The sequence below is a fragment of the Fukomys damarensis genome, unplaced genomic scaffold (genome assembly GCF_012274545.1).
Source record: "Fukomys damarensis isolate Sample0158 unplaced genomic scaffold, DMR_v1.0_HiC HiC_scaffold_17, whole genome shotgun sequence".
In the NCBI taxonomy this organism is placed as follows: domain Eukaryota; kingdom Metazoa; phylum Chordata; class Mammalia; order Rodentia; family Bathyergidae; genus Fukomys; species Fukomys damarensis.
Window position 1 is genome coordinate 23282938 of NW_022900929.1, and position 18059 is coordinate 23300996.

Here is an 18059-nt window from a genome sequence, read left to right on the forward strand (position 1 = left end):
GTTGACTTACCTGCCTCAACCAATTGGAAGCTTGAAGATAAATTTAATGTTAATTCACAGTAAATGCATTCATTGAAGAGCTGTCATAGTTTTTCTTCCTCCTTGTATGTGGATTGTTTATTTTCCATTTCTACTCTGATAGACTTTGCAGTTTATGCTCTTTCCTTTTTACCACAGGATGTCTCGATCTCTTTTGGAAGCAGGCAGAGTATCAATTACCAACCAATGCTAGCAGGGATGATACTCTGATTTCCTTCCTGGCCGCAGTGACCAAAGTGAATTCTGAGAACAAGATGCAAAAAGTCTTGGGCAAATGTTTTCGAAACGTTTCAGCCCTGGAAGTCTGAAACCATTGGAAAACCCCCTCTTTTGCTCTGTGAACAATGCTTCACAACTCTCCCCAAAGACTTCTCTCTCAAGGTTCACAGGCAAGTCAAAGCCCCAGGAGGAAGGTTCCCAGGCAAGCGGAACACACAAGTCCAGAGCTAACTCCCAGCTCAGGAGCTGAGCTGTATCTCTGGCCACTCCCACTCTTGTCAAGATGATGCAGGTCATTGCAGGTTTTATCACTTCCTCTAGAGAGGGGGACTTAGAGCCCGTTACCCTTCTCAGACTAGAGTTATGAGCTTCTCCTCTTGTGACAGGCAGGTTTCTGCCTCCCTTAGAGAGCCCTGAGAGGGAAATCTCCCCAACAAAGGCAAGGAGGGTACACATCCCTCTGGGATCCTTCAATTAACCAACAAAAATGAAGAAGAAAAAAGGGTCCCGCATAGATTTTTTTTTTTTGTCACAACGCAGATGGATGGGGAAAGGGAGTGGGGAGGGCTCTACAAAGCTCACTACAGAGGATGCAGCCCCATTCTAGCCCAAATCCGTGACCATCCCCAGCCCCCCTCACCTGCAGCACACCTTTCCTCAGTCAGTTGCATGCTGGGCGAATACAGATCTTTAAAAATATCTCTCCACCCACTGAAAGTCTGATTAATCAGCCAACTTCTCACCCATGTGTCACCGCGGTGGCAGTGATATGTATGATAGTGACGTGACGAGTGCCAGGAAGACACAAAGGGTCTTGTCGAGCGGGGAGGAGGACTCAGAATATAAATGTTAAAAAAGCATGGGCTCTGAAACCAGGTGACACTTTAACTCTCAGTTCCAATAGATGCTACTGGTTATGTGACCTTGCACAAGGTTATATAACTCCTCAATTTCTCACACTGGCAAAAAGGCAGTTAATAATAGCACCTGCACGATAGGATTGTTTAAAAGATTAAATGAGTTAATCCCTATAAAGTGCTTTGAACAGGTCCTAGCACATACTGAGGGCTCAATAAATTTTAGCTGCAATGATTATGATAGTGACCACAATAATGTTGAGACTTAAAAAGACAAACAAGTATTTCTCAAGCAGACAAAGAATATTTCAGGCAGAAGTTGCTTGGATAACAGGAGAGAAGCAGGAAAAATCTTTAAGCAAGAGAGAATCATTTGGAACCAGACAGAGTGGTGCACACCTGTTAATCCCAGACCTCTAGGAGGCTGAGGCAAGAGGATTATAAATTTGAGGCCATTCTGGGCAACTGAACAACTTAGCAAGACCTTGTCTCAAATTTGGGGGGTGGGCCCAGGCTGGGGCTGTAGATCAGTGTTAAGGGTCTGGGTTCAAACCCCAGACAAAAAGAAAGGAAGGGGGACAGGGAGGAGCCATTTGGAAGACAAACAAGGGAGACAGAAGCAAACAGAAAAAGGAAGAACACAGGTCACACAGGACTTCTGACACTTTGTTACACAGGTGGGCTACTGCTACCACTACTATAGGCTGTGGAAAGCCACTTAATAATTATAAGCGGAAGTAAAATGTTAAAGGGTGACAGGCTCTGTTGATTGCAAAGGACTGTGAACTGGTTAAAGCACAGAACAAAGCAACATGAATGATAATAGAGGGTGACAAATAACTGGTATAAGAACAACCCACCTGCTGTGTACATAATACTAAGCAAAACCCACAAGGCAACTCTGTTCAGCAGCAGACAACAGGTCACTATCTGCAGAGAGAAGGAGCTCCACAGTCACCCTGGCTCTTCCTGGGGACAGTTTCCCAAGCAGATTTCATGCTGTGGTAGCTACTGAAGATAGAATATAAAAGGACAACAGCAGAGAGAAGATCATGTGGAGAGGAAGCTTCAGAAGCTGTGTGATAACTTGTAAGAGATAATTCTTGGACGTGACCTATATGTCTATCAGCAGATGAAAGGATAAAGAAAATGTGGTGTTGGCCTGGGGATTCAGCTTAGTGGTTTGGCCGCCTGCCCTGCAAGTGCAAGGACCCAAGTTCGAGTCCTGGCACAAAGAAAAAAGAAAATGTTTATACACAGTGGAGTATTACTCTGCCATAAAGGATAAACTTGAGTCATTTGTAGGAAAACAGATACACCCTGAAACCATAATGGTAAGTGATACAAATCAGATACACAAGCTTAAATATTGCCTGGTTTCTCTAATATGAGAAACACAAAGTACAAATAATTTTGTCTTAGTAACTTTCCTCATGGCAGAGACAAAATATCTAACACCCATCGTTAAAGGAGAAAAGGTTTATTACAGCTCATAGTTTGTAAAGGTTTCAGTTCATAGGTCGCTGGCTCCAAGGCAGGCTGGTATGGCAGAGGGAAAACCATTCATGGCAGGCAGAAGCAGCAAAGTAGCAAGCAGTGAAGTACTGAAGCTGCAAGCAACAACAGCAGCCTTCTTTCTGTCCCTTATATCTTATCTAGGTTACCCACTCTTAGGGCAGGTAGCACTCACAGCCAAGGTGGGACACCCTTAATCCTAGTATCAAATCAGGAATCAATCCCAGGATCACATCATTAATAACAGTATCACGCACTCTAGATCCAGCCACCTCTAAAAAGCCCCACCTATGACCACATGAGGCTTTGCAGCAGGGAGTACATCTAGACATAAGCCAAATTTAAAGAATTTTTTTAAAAGGTAGATCTTTCACAGATGGAAAGGGGATCTAGAGATGGAAGGAGAGGAGAAGAACAGAAGGGGAAGTAAAAATAATTAAGATGTGATATGTACAAGTACCAGCTTCCCATGATGAATGTATCTGTTATGTGTGGCAAATATGTACTGATAATTGTTTTAAAAAGAAGCTGTGTGAAAGTTCCCCGTGAACACCTGGTTGAAGGCTAGGATGTCCATGTGCAAGCTGAGATGAAACAAGTCTTACCAGGGTGCAGAGGATATGAGGTTGAGGACAGAAAATGGCTGTGAGAACTCTAGCAGCCCTTAGAGATAACTGAAAAAAGCTCATGGACACTCCAGCCATTCCAATGAGACACTACAAAGATCATATCTTAACAATAATGAACACACCCCTGGAATTTCTACACACCTAGTAACAAAGCATGATACTGAACTACACAAGTTTAAGGAGGCCAGACAGTAATTTAATTTCCTACTAGAACCCAAGTCAGCATTCCTCTGAGAAACACAACAGAACACAGTCTCTATAATTCATCATTCAAAACATTAAGTGTGGTCAAATACTAACAGATATGCAAAGAAATGAGAAAATTTCCATAGTGCACAAAAACCAACCCCACTACCTGGGTGTTGGATTTAGTCCTTAACAACTTTACAGAGTTGTAATAAATATACAAAGATGCAGGCAAAGAATTAAAGAAAATGTCTTAGTAAGTTAACAGGGTATCTCAAAACACATGGGAGCTATAAACTAGAAAAAAGCGCAAAGCTTAAAATGTGAAATTTTAGTGTGTGTATTATTTTGAGAGAAAGGTAGAGAGGAAAAATGATTATTGCAAAATCTTTAAAATTAGGTGAAGGAGGTATGAGTGTTCACTAGTTTTCATTATATTTTTTAAGATCTCTGCAGATGTGGAAAAAGATTAAAATTTTATATGTGTGCACAGTACACATACACACACATAGATACAGATGTGGAGATACAGACACCAGATGTAAGTGTAGACGATGATAAAGATACGGAAAGAAGAAAACAATTCTAAGCAGTGGAAGGACCTGACCAAGTGCCGTTCCTCCAAGACACAGACTGAAACTAACACATAGGTCAAATCATGGTGGAGACTCAAAGTCAACCAACCTCCAGGGAACGAGGCTGTCCATGAGCTGGGAACTTGGCCTGCATCCTGGGGTCAGAAAGGAAGAGAGTAGAAGGTGACACTGAATCAGAAGGGAGATAATTGTCAGAGAAGAGGAGGGGAACAGAGGTGGGGGGGTAATAAAGGTCGGCAATGGGGGATGGATACAAGTAAAATCTATCATACATACTGAAACCCCCCAAAAATGTGAAACTTGGGGAAAGGGATGGGCAACAGGGGTGACGGTGCAGGTGAAAATGATCAAAGTACGTTATATGCATTTCAAATCTGCCAAAATGAAGCCTATTAAGAAAAAAATAGGAAGGAAGGGAGGTTGGTTGCAAAATAAGTTGCAAGGTCGGGTTCTGCAGGACTACCAGTTACATGTAGGCAGTAAGAGAAAGAGGAATTGAGGTTGACTCCCAGATCACAGCTGCAGCTGACTGCGTGTAAAATACGATAATTTCCTCAGAAAATTCCAGAGCAGGGCAGTTTTGGAGGATAAAGAAAATCCACTCAGGTTTAAATGTTTGGCATTTAAGGGACCTGTGAAGGAAACATCTACACAGGACTGTAGGTGCCACATCTAAAAGTCAGGACAATGGGAGGGCAGAAGGTTTATAACACAGAGATGCCCATGGAATGACATCATCAACCACATAAGGAACAAGCAGAGAATGAGAGTCCACAATAAACATGAAAATGACAGAGAGGTAGCAAAAGGATAGGAGGAGATCCAGCTAAAGACATGGATGCCAACGCAGTGACAATTCAAAAACAAGAGTGTGAGTAACAGTGCCAGACGCTACAGAGAGTCTGGAACAAATTCTGAGTAAGAGTCATCTGGAATAAGCAAACAGGGGGTCATGGAGGAGACTGAGCTGTTCCGGAGCAATGAACCTGGAAGAGTCTCAGTGAAACTGGTCAGCAACCAAGACGGAGGCCCAGCTGGAAGGGAGGAGGTCTGATACATTTGCTCCAGACTTAAATTAAAATACCCCCCAAATGTGTGTGTGAGTGTATGCTTAGAAATACTAATTTGGAGACATACATACACATAAGCAGCTGGAGAGGAGTTTTGCTAACTGTAACACCAACAAAACTGGAGAAACTCAATCTCCCCATCTTGGAACTCCAGTGCATACACAGAAGGAAGACTGACTCACCACCATCGTCTGCCCCACAGGAACTGGGGACCAGCAAATCAAGCAGTCACTCCTGGTCTCATAGCAACCATTTGCCAGGGCAATTGATTCTCCAACCCAAACCCACCCTGGCAGCTCAGTTGGGGAAAACAGCTCTGAGACAAACTGCAGCTGTGGGATGGTGTGTCCCCCTGGGGTTCCTTTGGGGGAGAGACGAGTTACTGTGATGTCTGAGTGGTAGATACCAGTTTGGGTTCAGGAAGGAGAGAAGGGAAGGGGAGGAAGAGAGAAGTAGATAACTCTGTGGCACAATCAAGAGTAAAGGCAGGTACAATCCCAGCTCTGTCCAGCATCTAGGTACTAGATCAATGTCTTCCAGAAAGTGGAGGCGACACATAGGTATCAATCTGTCTGTGCTCTAAAGTGGAAAAGAGGAAGATTATCTCAGGTCTAGAGTAAAGTGCAGAAGAGTAAACATGTTTTTAAATTTAAAATAATTTTATTTTTATTTGCAATACAGAATAGTGATATTCACTTCAGGGAACTGGTACATGCACATAATATATTAGACTCTTTAATAACCTTTCTTTGGTGACTAACAATGGTCTTACAAAGAACTTTATACTGGTAGGTCAAAAAGAAGAATAGGAAGAGAGAACATGGACCATATAAGACCATCCCAGGAAAATAAAGGTACTCTCACCTGGAAGACATGGAGAAAATGACTCCAAGAAATAAGAGATCATTCTTAAGAAGACCAAGGGTGAGGAGAATTTTTAAACATGGCCTCAGTAAAGCAAGAAGAAAGAGCCATGCACAGAGCTACCAAGACCATAGCTGCAATACAAAGGAGGGTGACATTAGATCTAATAGTTCCAAACCAGAAGCAACCCAAATATCCATGAAGATCAGAAGAAGGAGTAAATAAATTGATGTATATTTATATACAAGGGAACATTGTATTAATGAAAATGAATGAATTTAGGATAGAGATGAATTTAAGATTAAGACAGCATTACATTATTCTATAAAGAGCACTGAGAAAGCCTTTGTTTGAACAATTATAATCCTTATATCTGTAAAATCCCACATGACTCATGACATATACAATACGTGTATCTATAGACTATCTGGATAAATTGTAAGCTCCTTGGAGAAAGGCAACGAATATTACACTTAATCAACTTTCCTCCTGGAAAGCATTTGGGTATATATTTCTTGAATGAATGAATGAAGGAATGGGGATATGGTTGGAATGTAGTTTGCTCACCAACTACCCATGGTTTGGAGGCCTTGGTTCCCAGTGTGATGAAATGAGACACGGTGGGACCTTTCAGAGGTGCGGCCTGAGAAGTAGTTAAGGCCCTGAAGGCCCTGAGTTCTTTCCTGGCTCCTCACAACCTAACTCTGGCTTCCATCTCACCACTCCATCTCTCCCTCTCCCCAGTGTTTCTGCCACTGTGATGCCACCCACCATGAGGTCTTCACTAGACCTGAGAGGATTTCAGCACCATGCCTTGAAACAGCCAGCAGCTCTGTGAGCTAAATAAACTCCTTTCTTTATAAAGAATCAAGCTTCAAGTATTTCATTACAGTAAGAGAAAGTGAACTGATATAAACAGGAATGAATGATTCAGCATGAAGAAATGAATGAGTGTTGCAGAGTTTGGCTGCATCATTTCTAGTTAAAATTTAGCCCAACTTGATGTGGAGTTACACTGTTTTCTTGTGAGCTTGTGTAAAGCAAATAAAAAGAGACTTCCCAGGAATGAACTGTAACTAGAGATTCATGAGTGATTTCACACTGGTACTCTTATGGTACATACCTAAAATACCCTCAAAAAGTCCCATGTATATGTGAAAGTTCAGTGGATCATGGAGCACTCTACTCAGAGCTGAAGGTGCTGTTAAGAGTTGGGGCCTGCTTGGAGGTGGTCACTGGGGGCAGGACCTCTGGAAGGGTGTATTCTTGTTCCTGGCTCTGGTGTCTCTCTCTCTCTCTCTCTCTCTCTCTCTCTCTCTCTCTCGCCTGGCCCTTCCATTAGGCATTCCACCATGATGTTCCTGGCTTGGAATCAGCTGACCATGGACTGTAAACATAAAAACCATAAGCCTAATTAGACTCCTCCTCCTCTAAGTTGTTGTTATCTGGCATTCTGCTCCAGCAACAGGAAAGCTGACTGGTACAGGTCTTCCAGGACTGCATTATCAACTGCACTCATCAACTAGTGTCTCTGGCCCATGCATTGAAAGAAAGGGACATTGGGGACACTGCACCAATGGTGATAAAAGCTAAATAGGTAGAGAAGCCACCCCTGTGGGCAGGACAGGTGGAAGGCTGCAGCTGCTCTAGTGTGGGGAGATGGAGAGCAGAGGGGCTGGTACTCAGCAAACACGTGTGCTCAAGGCAACCAGACCATAGAGGACGCTGCAGTGCCCACCATGTCCAATGCACTGACAACCTGTGCAAACCCACCATCCTCTGGGGAGGAATGAGTGGCCCAAACAGCAGAACTTCAGCACCAGCTTGACCTGAGGCAGCCCAAGAGAAGAGCAAGCAGGCGATGCTTGGCAACTTTGGCTCCTCTAAGATCCGATTCGCAGCTGTGTGAACCAATCAGGTCCACCAGTGTCCAGCCCCTGCCCGCCTGCTCTGAACCCAGAGCACATCTGCACTATCCTTCCCAGAGCCCCAAGATGCTTGTAATAAAGCAAAAGGAGTCATAACTCAGCGTTCACCTTGGCAAAAAAAAAAAAAAAAAAGTAAATAATCAGGAGAATGAATCTTCAGTCAGAAAATAAGAGGGTAAGAGCCTGGATTTCCCTCCTGAAGGACACACTTCACCCTCACAGCCTGGCCTCCAGCCACTGTGCACTGCCCTGGCCAGTCAGGGACACCGAGCTGAGCACAGAGGGAAGTCAGAATTCCTGCTGGCCTCTTTCCCTGTGTTTCGGCCCTGCTCAGTCTGCCTGTGCCCAGTTGAAACAGCAAGCCTGTGGGTTCTGCTGCTTGCCCAAGAATGTGGGGGTATCTGAGCCAGGATCCCACATGGAGCAGGAGGGGTTCCAGCCAGCAATCCTCTTCAAAAACGCAGCCGGAGGACTCAACAGCAGCCCCAGCAGAGGCAGATTAGCAGCAGGGATCATCTCTTGATTATTCAGGGCAGAGTTGAGAGGAAGGAAGGGCACGTGAAAAGCCACAGATCATTCCTGAACTTCTTCTGGTTAGTGGTCCTAGCCTCTGCAAGGCTCACCCAAAATGAACAGATGGCCCTGCCCAGGTGCCAGGGCCAGTGCCACGCATGTGGCCTGCATAGCAGTCTCACAGTCCCTCCTGGTCATGAGGGACTGAGCCTGAGGGGCTGGCTCAAATAAACACAAGCAGAAACCCACACCCACATCCATGCTCCACTTGTCTCCATGCCCAGCAGAGACTCTCAATGGTGGGGAAAGCCTGGGTTTTGCCTGAGCTTTGCATGACCTGCCACACATACCTGCTATGTTCTGAATGTCTATGTCTCCCCCACCCAAATTCCTATATGGAAACATAATCACCCCTGTGAGGATATTAGGATGTGGGGCATCTGGGGAGCTGGTTGGGATGGCAGAGCCCCCATGAATGGGACTGGTGGAGTCCAAGGGAGCTCATTCATCTCCACCCAGGAGGACTCAGTGCCATCTGTGACCCAGGACCAGGCCCTCAAGAGATGCCGACGGCCAGTACTTGGGCACCAGCTTCACAAACTATAGACAATAAATACCTGTCTGTAAGCCGACCGGTCTATTGTTATAGCAACACGAATGGACCAAGACATCACCCAAGCACAGTGCCATCCTGTTGTGGTCACCAGGAGGGGCTCTTGGGAGGAAGGCAAGGGTCTTCTCCCTGCTTCTGTGACCTGGCTCTGTCTGCACAGCCTCTGGCCAGCTGCAAGTCAGGAGATCTGAGGGCCCCACTCTCCTCTCAGGCCAGCAGGTTCCTGTCCAGCCTGGCCCCGCCCACATCACTCCTAAGTCTTCTGGCCTCTCCTACAACCCTGCCCCAAGCACTGAAAAAGGCATACAAACAAAATGGACAAGGGAAGGGAAAGCCATCCTTAGCTATCTTCTTGTCAGTCTTCACCTCCTGCCCAATGCTCAGAAAGTCTGGCTTCCTCAAGCCAGAAACGCCTTAGGAGAAGTCATGCCTATCACTGGCCATGTAGCAAACACAACGGTTTGGCCACGACACTTAAAAGCAACTGTGAGAGACAATTGGAATAATTTTGACCTTTCTACATTAGAAGCAAATTTAAACTTCATGTTGTAAAGTAGTATTATAAAGAATACACCACTAAAAAGCACTAGGGAAACTGATTCCGGTTTGGCCTCAGCAAACATATCTGTAAAGTCAACCTCATTTTCTTGCTCTTTTAAATCAGAGGATTGGTTTATCCAGGATACAATGGGACACTATCCTTTGACGAATTTGATCATCATGTTCCCAGATGTATTCCCTTCCCTAACGCCCATCCTGCACACCCAGGGCTGTACTGGGTTATGAAAGAACAGAGGTAATTAAAATAACTGCTCCTTTTCACCTAGACATTGCTTCCCAACAATTCTGAGCTGGGCAGTGTTCAACGCACCATGGCCTCAAGTCAAGAGACCAACTCTAGTGGCGCTCAGCCCTCCCCTGCAGCCGGGCTCCACAGTAAATGATTCAAGAAATCAGGCAATTCCACTGACAAAGACTCCAAACAGCGGACAATACATTCTAAGACAGGTGAAGGATCTCCCCCGGTCTGTATCCAAGGAAACCAAACTATTTGCCATTGACTCTCAGGCAACAAGGTCCCTGACAAATCATTTAGGGAAATGTGTGCTCTGAACTCTTTCCCACTGCATGTACTATGGTTAGAGTTGGTTGCAACTGCTGCTTTCCCTTGGGTCCCCGAGATTCAAAAAGGCCTCCCTTGGGTGGCTAAGTTCCTGACCAGGGTGAATTCCTTACCATCGAGCTCCTCCACGGAGATGTTAGCCAGCTGCTCGCTGTCGCTGCCAGCGGAGAGAGAACGGTTGAGGTAATTCCCCTTGTACAACAGGCCGGCGGTCACGTGGTGGAACGGCATCTTTTCCCTGCTCAGGAGAGAATGGGGGAGAGGGGAGAGAAAGACGTCATCATTCAGCCCTTCCTCCTTGCCTTCCCTAAGGGACGATCCCAGTTTTCAGATGGCCCATGTTCCTTTTTAAATAACAGTAATATCGGTGAAGGGAAAGTCAGAATATTCCCGGGTCTCACTGGCCTCAGAAGTTCCCACAGGATCTTACCCCATTTGACATTTTCCTCCATTTAATTACAAATTGAAACTACAATGTCTTTGTCAACCACAGCACACCACATCATTGTCAAACTGCCTCTTCATACAAATGAGAATGCCCTTTGGGGCTTTCCTTGGCCTGAATAATTCTCACATCCAATGCCTGTAAGGAAGGATTGAACACCCCAGAAAGGACGGATGGCCCAAACATTGGACATCTTGGCTGTGATCCCCCAGAGAGCCAAGCACCTCATTTTCACCCAAAACAGATGTTCCCTTCGCACAGCACCCAAAGAGGGTAAGAAGGGCCCAGGCTCTTAGAAAATATGGCGGCTGCAGCTGGATTTCCAAGGCACAGCTGCCAAGCCTGACTGAGCTGCAGACGCCACTTGCATGAGTGGCTGTGTGGCGCAGACTCTGAAATGGCCATCACACCTGCCTGCCCTGCTGTGAGGCGAGGTAGCAGCTCAAGGTATCCCCTGAATGAAGCAGCTTCCAGCGCTTCCACAGGAAATCAAAGCAGCCCACATGCACACACCTGCAGGCAAAGCTCCCGCATCCAGATGTTCCCCCAGCACAAGGCAGGAGGGGCTCTGGGCCAAGGGAAAGAAGAATGGAGGAGCAGAAGAGGAGAGGTGCAGGCCGTGTGGTCCTCTCCACAGGAGCACTGATCCTGATCCTGATCCTCACGGGGAACACGTCTCTGAACAACGCTGGGTCCCCTTCCCCTCTAGAACAGAGGCTGCGAAGATTCCTGAATATTGGGGCCGAATGAGGGCCAACCATCAGGAAGCATGTGGAGTGGGTGACAGGGCAGTGAAGAACACCTCTCCTTCCTCCAGAGCTGAAAGGGGGGTGAGCAGCACTGGAAGAGGTGATCTCCCTGCCACTGAGTGCCCAAGCTGAGGCCGGAGGCTTCCCCACCATGGTTCTGTGGGAGAGACATGCACCCTGGGACTCTGCCCACACACGTCACCCAGACAGACTCCGGGCTCTAAAGTCGGCATCTGTGCGGGTGACCATGGCGACCCTCCTGAGTGACAAGGTATAAAAGTGAATGTGAAAGTCCTGGGGACAACTGCTCAGGGCACCCACACCCTGCTGTCCCTCAAAGGCACTGGTTAGAAAACTCCAAGTGGGAGCAACCTTTCCCGAGAAAGGCATGAAGGTGCTGGCTGGCACCAGCTTCTGCCGCCTTTCCCCGTGACGCTGCTAAGTGACAGGCCCAGCTGGACCCCACCTCTTCTCTCTCCCTTGAACCTGAGACACAGCAGCATGTCCCTGCTTGGGCTGGGAGCTGCTGACTTAAGAGATCGACCAATGAAACAGCTAAAACTGGAAGGTTTTGATCAAAAGCACAATTGTACAATTATAAAGCCGGCATGGTGGTGAGGCAGGAGGATCACAAGTCCCAAGTCCTGTCTTAGCAACACAGTGAGGCACTGTCTCAAATTAAAAATAAAAATAAATACTGCTGGAGCAGTAGCCCAGTGCAAAGGCCCTGAGTTTAATCCCCAGTACCATCCCATACCAGAAAAAGAAATAAGATCTAGATCTCAAGCATCCCAAGTGCTATTTCACCTAAGCAGCCTCAGCTAAACACCAGACATTTCCACCCGCGTGTCAAACCCTCATTTCAAACTCAAGATGTCTAAAAATGAATTAATTATCTTCCTGCAAAATCAGGCTGCACTTCCTGATTTCTCTATTTCTATTGAAGGTACTGTTAGCTCATCATAACAACTAGGACAACTCTCACAAATGCTCAGCACCCCAAAAAGTAAAACAGACACATGGCTGAGGCAAGAGCCAACTGTCAGCCGTAAAGCCTCCCTTCAGTCTTTCTGAGACTAACGAAATGTCATCCACAGCCAATCACAAGGCAAAGGACGCTGCTCACAAAGGATGCGTGTGCAGGCCAGTTCTAAGATGCGTCTTCAGCTAATTGTAAGTCCGATGTCTCCAAATCCATCCTGACCCCTAAGTAGAAGACAAGAATTTTTTTTTCCTTGGGAAAAACACTTCAACTGCCATCACCTTGCTTCTCCAAGTAAATTTGCAGACCAAAGAGGATTTAAAAAGAGAACCAGATGTATAAATTAGGACTGTGCAGAAACTGTGCCAATCTCTGGGGGCCAGGAGTCATGGTCATTTGAGCATGGGTCGGTGCCCACACCCAGCGGATAAGAAATCTGCCCTAGCTAATGCAGTCTATGTGGTTTTAGCTTTGTCCTCAGCACTGACCCCAGTACCCAATTAGCCCCGCCAGCTGTTAACCACTGTTTAAGCCTTTGTAAACTTGGGAAAACGCTTTCCTGATCTCTGATGTTGCTACCCAGAACAAAACTCACCAAGATTAGCACAGCAGCTAAAAGCCTTCCTTCCCACCCCATTGTCACTCTCTCTAGTGGATCAGCATTTTATAAATGTCTTCCCATTACCTCCTTTTACTTGGACGTCTGAAGCTTTGGATCCACCACACAAATTTTTACAGCCAAAGCAATAAAATTAAACTCAAGTGAACATATCCAATCCATACCCCGGGTCAGCCACAGAATACATGATGTGTACTCTGCAGAGAAAAGCATTCGCCACTGAATCTCAATCCCACTCACTATACCAACATAGCTTACTCCTAAAAAAAAGGCAGCTTGCCAAATTATATACACATCCAGCTCATTCAGCGTCTGCACCCAAAAAGCTTTGCAAAGTCCAGTGGAAAAGAAAACGTGCAACTGAACTATCCATATAGATAAAGTTGTGTTCGAGAAAGGCAAGAACATTACCCCAAGTAAATTCAAAGCAGCTGCTGCAATTAAGGACTAAATTTCCCTCCAAGCAGCCTGGGGAAACCCAAGCTTTAAATTTATTGTCTTACCTAAGAAGAGAAGTATCCAAGTCCACGAGCAAAGAGAAACCTTGTCCTAAACTAAAACTTAAAGATAGACCCTCCCGTGCAGGACAATGAATAAAAATAAATATTTTCACAACCAACTTTAATTCTTGGGAAATGTTATTTAAGTGACTGTTCATCATATGCACGCTATTTCTGTGGCCTGAAATTCCTATGCTGGAACCTAAAACCCAATGTGACAGCAGTAAGACGTAAGGCCTTAAGTTGGGTAGGGTGGCACACACCTATAATCCCGGCACTCTGGGAGGCTGAGGCAGGAAGGTCAAAAGTCAAGGCCAACTTGAACTACATGGCAAGATCCTACTTCGAAACACACAAAAAAGGAGGCATTTTTAGGAGGTGATTAAATCATAGGGTAAAAGCCTTCATGAATGGGATTAGTATCCTTGTAAAAGGGTTCATGGGAACTAGCCTAGGCCTTCTTCCTTTCCACCTTCCACTAAGTGAGTATGAAGACACAGGATGCCATCTTGGAAGCAGAGAGCATTCCTCACCCAACCCTGGATTCCCAACCACTCACTGTAAGCAACGGATTTCTGTTGTTTATAAACTACTCAGCCTAAGCTATTTTTTTATAGCAGCAGAAATGGACTAAGACAGGCAATACGGTTTCATGGTGAATGATCAGAATCTTCTGTTCGAAACCAGTGCTAAATTTATTTCCTAGCTCCACCCTTCTTAGCCAAGAAAGTAACTTAATCCTTATAAAGGTAACTTATAAGCCTCATTCTCCTCCTCAGTAAAAGCAGAGTTTGAATACACAGTGCATAGCAACATGGAAAATGCTGAATAAGGTGAGGTATGGAAAGCACTGGACTTAGGGCCAGGCACATGCTCAGTAGGCATTGCCAGTAGATATCTGTGCAAGACTGCATGAGGCAGGATGCAGGGGCCAAAGGAAGTCTTGGAAGTGTTGGGCTGATGACCAAGCACGCTGGGTCCCATAGCAGAGGAAGCTGGCTGGGGTGGGAAGCACCTGCAAAGGGATGAGGTGTGAACCCTGGCTTCTCGTGGGGTTCGTGAGCACCAGCTATCTCATGAGGAGGGAGCTCTGTGGGTGGAAAATAAAGAGCTGAAGAAGAGTTTATCTCCTGGGCACCAGGATGCTGGCCCAATGGTCACCTCGAGGTGTCACGAGGTTAGGGTACTGGTGTCAGGTGATTTCTGTGGAAGGGATCAACCGAACAGCCCTGCTCACAGTGACCTGAGACAATGCCCTTCTGGGATGGCTGCTTTCTATGGGAACTTGACTGGGCCAAGGGGTACCCTGGTGTTTGGTGAGACCTTATTCCAGATGCCTCTGAGTCCCTAAATGAGACTGACTTTGAGTTGGCAGACTGAGTAGAGCAGATGGTCCTACAAATGCAGGTAGCATCAATCTGGGGAATGCTGAACCGAAGGCCAGTGAGGGGTAAGGAGCACTCATTCCCTCTGCCTGCCTTTGACATCAGTCTTCTGCCTTTGGACTCAGACTTGGGCTAGAGCTTCTACCACTGCTCTCCTGGTTCTCAGGTCTTTGGGCCCAGCTTGCAACCAAGCTGGCAGTTTTCCTGGGTCCTATGATTCCTGACAGAAGGTCATGGGAGTTCTCAAATTCTACAACCACCTAAGCCAATTCCCTTATAATAAGTCTTTGTGTATATGAACACACACACACACACACACACACACACACACACACACACTTCTTTGGAGAACCCACTTGAATACACCTTTCATTTTATTTCTCAATGGTGCCGAAGACCCACACCTGCATGGTGATTTTAGTCTTTTGGGCAAAGAGTGTTCTTCCAGGCCTCTAAAGCAAAGCTACCCAAAGTATCACTGCGGGTCATATTTGTTGCTTATCTGCAATGAGATAAGTGCAGGAGTTATGAGGGAAGCACTGAAAATTTTGTAGTGATGTATAACATCACCCCGATATCCAATTCTGTATATTTTTGCCTTTTAATTGTTGGTTGGTTTTTTTGTTTGTTTGTTTTTTGTTTTTCCTGATACCAGGGATCGAACTGTGACCCTTGTGCTTGCGAGTCAGGCTGCGAGCCACTAAGCTAAATCCCCCACCCTTGCCTTTTAATTGTGTCTTCCCAGTAATTCTTTTGCAGTGTATTTTACAAAAGTCTCAGTGTGCAGGGGCTAGAGATTTAGCTCAGTGGTTCGGGCGCCTGCCTCACAAGTGCAAGGACCCAAGTTCAATCCCCAGTACCCCCCCAAAAAAAAGTAATCAGTGTGCAAAGGAATAAAAAGTTTTTAAGATGCTGGTGCTTCTTCACAATTAGCTTGAGAAGCTTCACTCTGATCCCTTTAAATTGCACCAATTTCTGGTAGTCAACCATGGAAAGAGAGAAGAAAAACATCTCAAGAGATACATTTTAACTTGTCCCTGAGACTTTCCCAAAGAATTTAAGACTTTTTAGAAATCACAGAAGGACTTCTGAAAGGGCTTAAAAGCTCTCAGTTGATGCTTGAGCTGCCTGCAGGGCGCCTGGTGGCATCCAATGCACAGTTGACAAAGTCTCACATTCTAATCATCAGTCAGAGAGGAGGGGCACTGTTGATCTTGCACTCAAAAAGTTAGTCAACCTTCTTTGCAAGCGCAAGGTCACAAGTTCAATTCCCAGTACCAAAAAAAAAAAAAAAAAAAAAAAAACACTTAGTCAAGCCTGGCCAATCTGGATAGAGCCTTAGCCAAATTCCACCGAAAACATCCATGAAAGTGCACAACAATCATGATATTCTGTACAGCACCAATGCCCATGTGCAGAGGAAACTTCCATTAAAGCAGCACTGTTGGGCTTAAAAGGGCTATGGGCCTGAAACCGGAGAGCAAGTGAGAGTCAGAGAGAAAAGGGAGAAGCAGCAGACATCTTTTCTACCCAACTTCTCTTCTACTTCAGGGACTCGGAGATGACCAGTCACAACAGCAGACAATCACCTTCCCAACTACTGTGTTTTTAAAACCAGGGTCAAACCCTCACTGTCCTTACCACCGCCAGCTTCCTTCCCATAGCTGCTCGCGATCATCCTAACTCTGAGTCTAAGATCAGGTCCAAGATGCAGACTTAGCTGCAGGCTCAGATACTGGTGAGAGGAGCACTGACCTGCAGGGATTCTGAGTTTTCCTGTATTGCTGATTAAGGACAAGCCCCGAAGTCCTCAGATAACCCAGAAAGCTTCTCCTTGGGCTCCCAGAGCTAAGCTGTGGGGACAAGAAGATCCTTGCTCCAGCAAAGATGCCCAAGATGAATGCCAGCTAGACACTGGGCATTTGGCTAAGCACTTACAAAACCACTCCATTCCTTTGTTAAAATCTCACAAGGGTGCGCCAACTGGCAAATGCCACGTTTGGATAGATCTCAAATCAGACAAGAGTGAGTAAACAAAAAACGCTGGTGTTGGGGGGGTGGGGGGGGCAGGGGGCGGCCTAAAAGCTCTGTTTCATTAGAGAACACACTTTCACAAAAAGTACAGCAAACATGTATCACCAGCAATGGTAAAATACAAGAAAGAAGACAATTTTACAAACCTTCTGTTTTATATCCTCAAAAAAAATAAATAAAAATAAGAATGTAAATTAATAAAGAAATATCAGAGTAAGGGGAGGAGAAAAACAAAAGCCAATGGGCTGCGAGGAAGCTGGCTTGGAAAGGGTGGAGCAGGCCTTGGTGAACAAATCCAAAAGAAAAAGCAGAATGGAATCAGCATTAATGACAATCAAGCATTTCAAACCAACAAAACAAACACTGTAGCAAATGTAATGCACCCAATGCATCTACTACCCAAATTTCACACCTGCTAATATGTTGCTTTATCTGCTTAGGTTTTTCTGTTGAAAGAATAATATATTGCACTGAAGCTCTGCCCACCCAATCCCTTCCTACTTCCACAGCGACAATCCCACTCCAGAGGTGGGTTGGATCCTTCTTGGTCTTATTTTTAAATTTGTCTACATTTGGACATAACTATACAGAATATGTTATAGTATTGCTGTGTCTCTCTTTACCTTTCCAACTCTGATCTCATTTCTTTGTGCTTGCAACTCGCACATTTCAATCTATATTGGAGTTGGGGTTTCAGCCAAATTCATACACACACACCTAGTTAATTCATTTATATCAGCTCAGTAGTTTTCCACCGCATCCTCATAATTCATTTTCCATTGCTGCTGTGGATGGGGTATGGTTTGTACCCCAAAGGTTCACATGCTAGAGGCATGGTCTTGATGTCATGGTACTGAAAGGTGATGGGACCTTTAAAAGGCAGAGCCTCGCGGGAGCCACTGGGTCCCAGCTGCCCTATACCTCAGAAGGGATTGATATCGGCCTCACAAAGTAGGTAAGTTCCTGCAGGAGTGGTTAGTTCCTGAGAGAGTGTGTTGTTATAAGACAGTGAGCTCGGCCCTCCCTGGTCTCTTGCCCTCTCTCTTCCTCACACGCATCTGCCCACCAAATTATGTCACAGCCAGAAAGACCTCATCAGGGCCAAGAAGATGGGGCCAGCCGATCTTGGGCTTTCAGCCTCTAAAATTGCAAGCTAAATAAACTTCTTTTCTTTATAAAGTACCAAGCCTTGG

The 18059-nt window shown here is 45.6% G+C and overlaps 1 protein-coding gene across 9 annotated transcripts in view; it reads right to left on the minus strand.

Moving 5' to 3' along the window:
• Caln1 (calneuron 1) overlaps nucleotides 1-18059 on the minus strand; it is a 531563-nt gene that overhangs the window by 385600 nt on the left and 127904 nt on the right. For all 9 annotated transcript variants that reach the window (XM_010625017.2, XM_033764903.1, XM_033764904.1 and 6 more), the window contains one exon: nucleotides 10266-10390. In XM_010625017.2, coding sequence (XP_010623319.1) covers nucleotides 10266-10390 — 125 coding nt within the window. The remainder of the gene's footprint in view (nucleotides 1-10265; nucleotides 10391-18059) is intronic.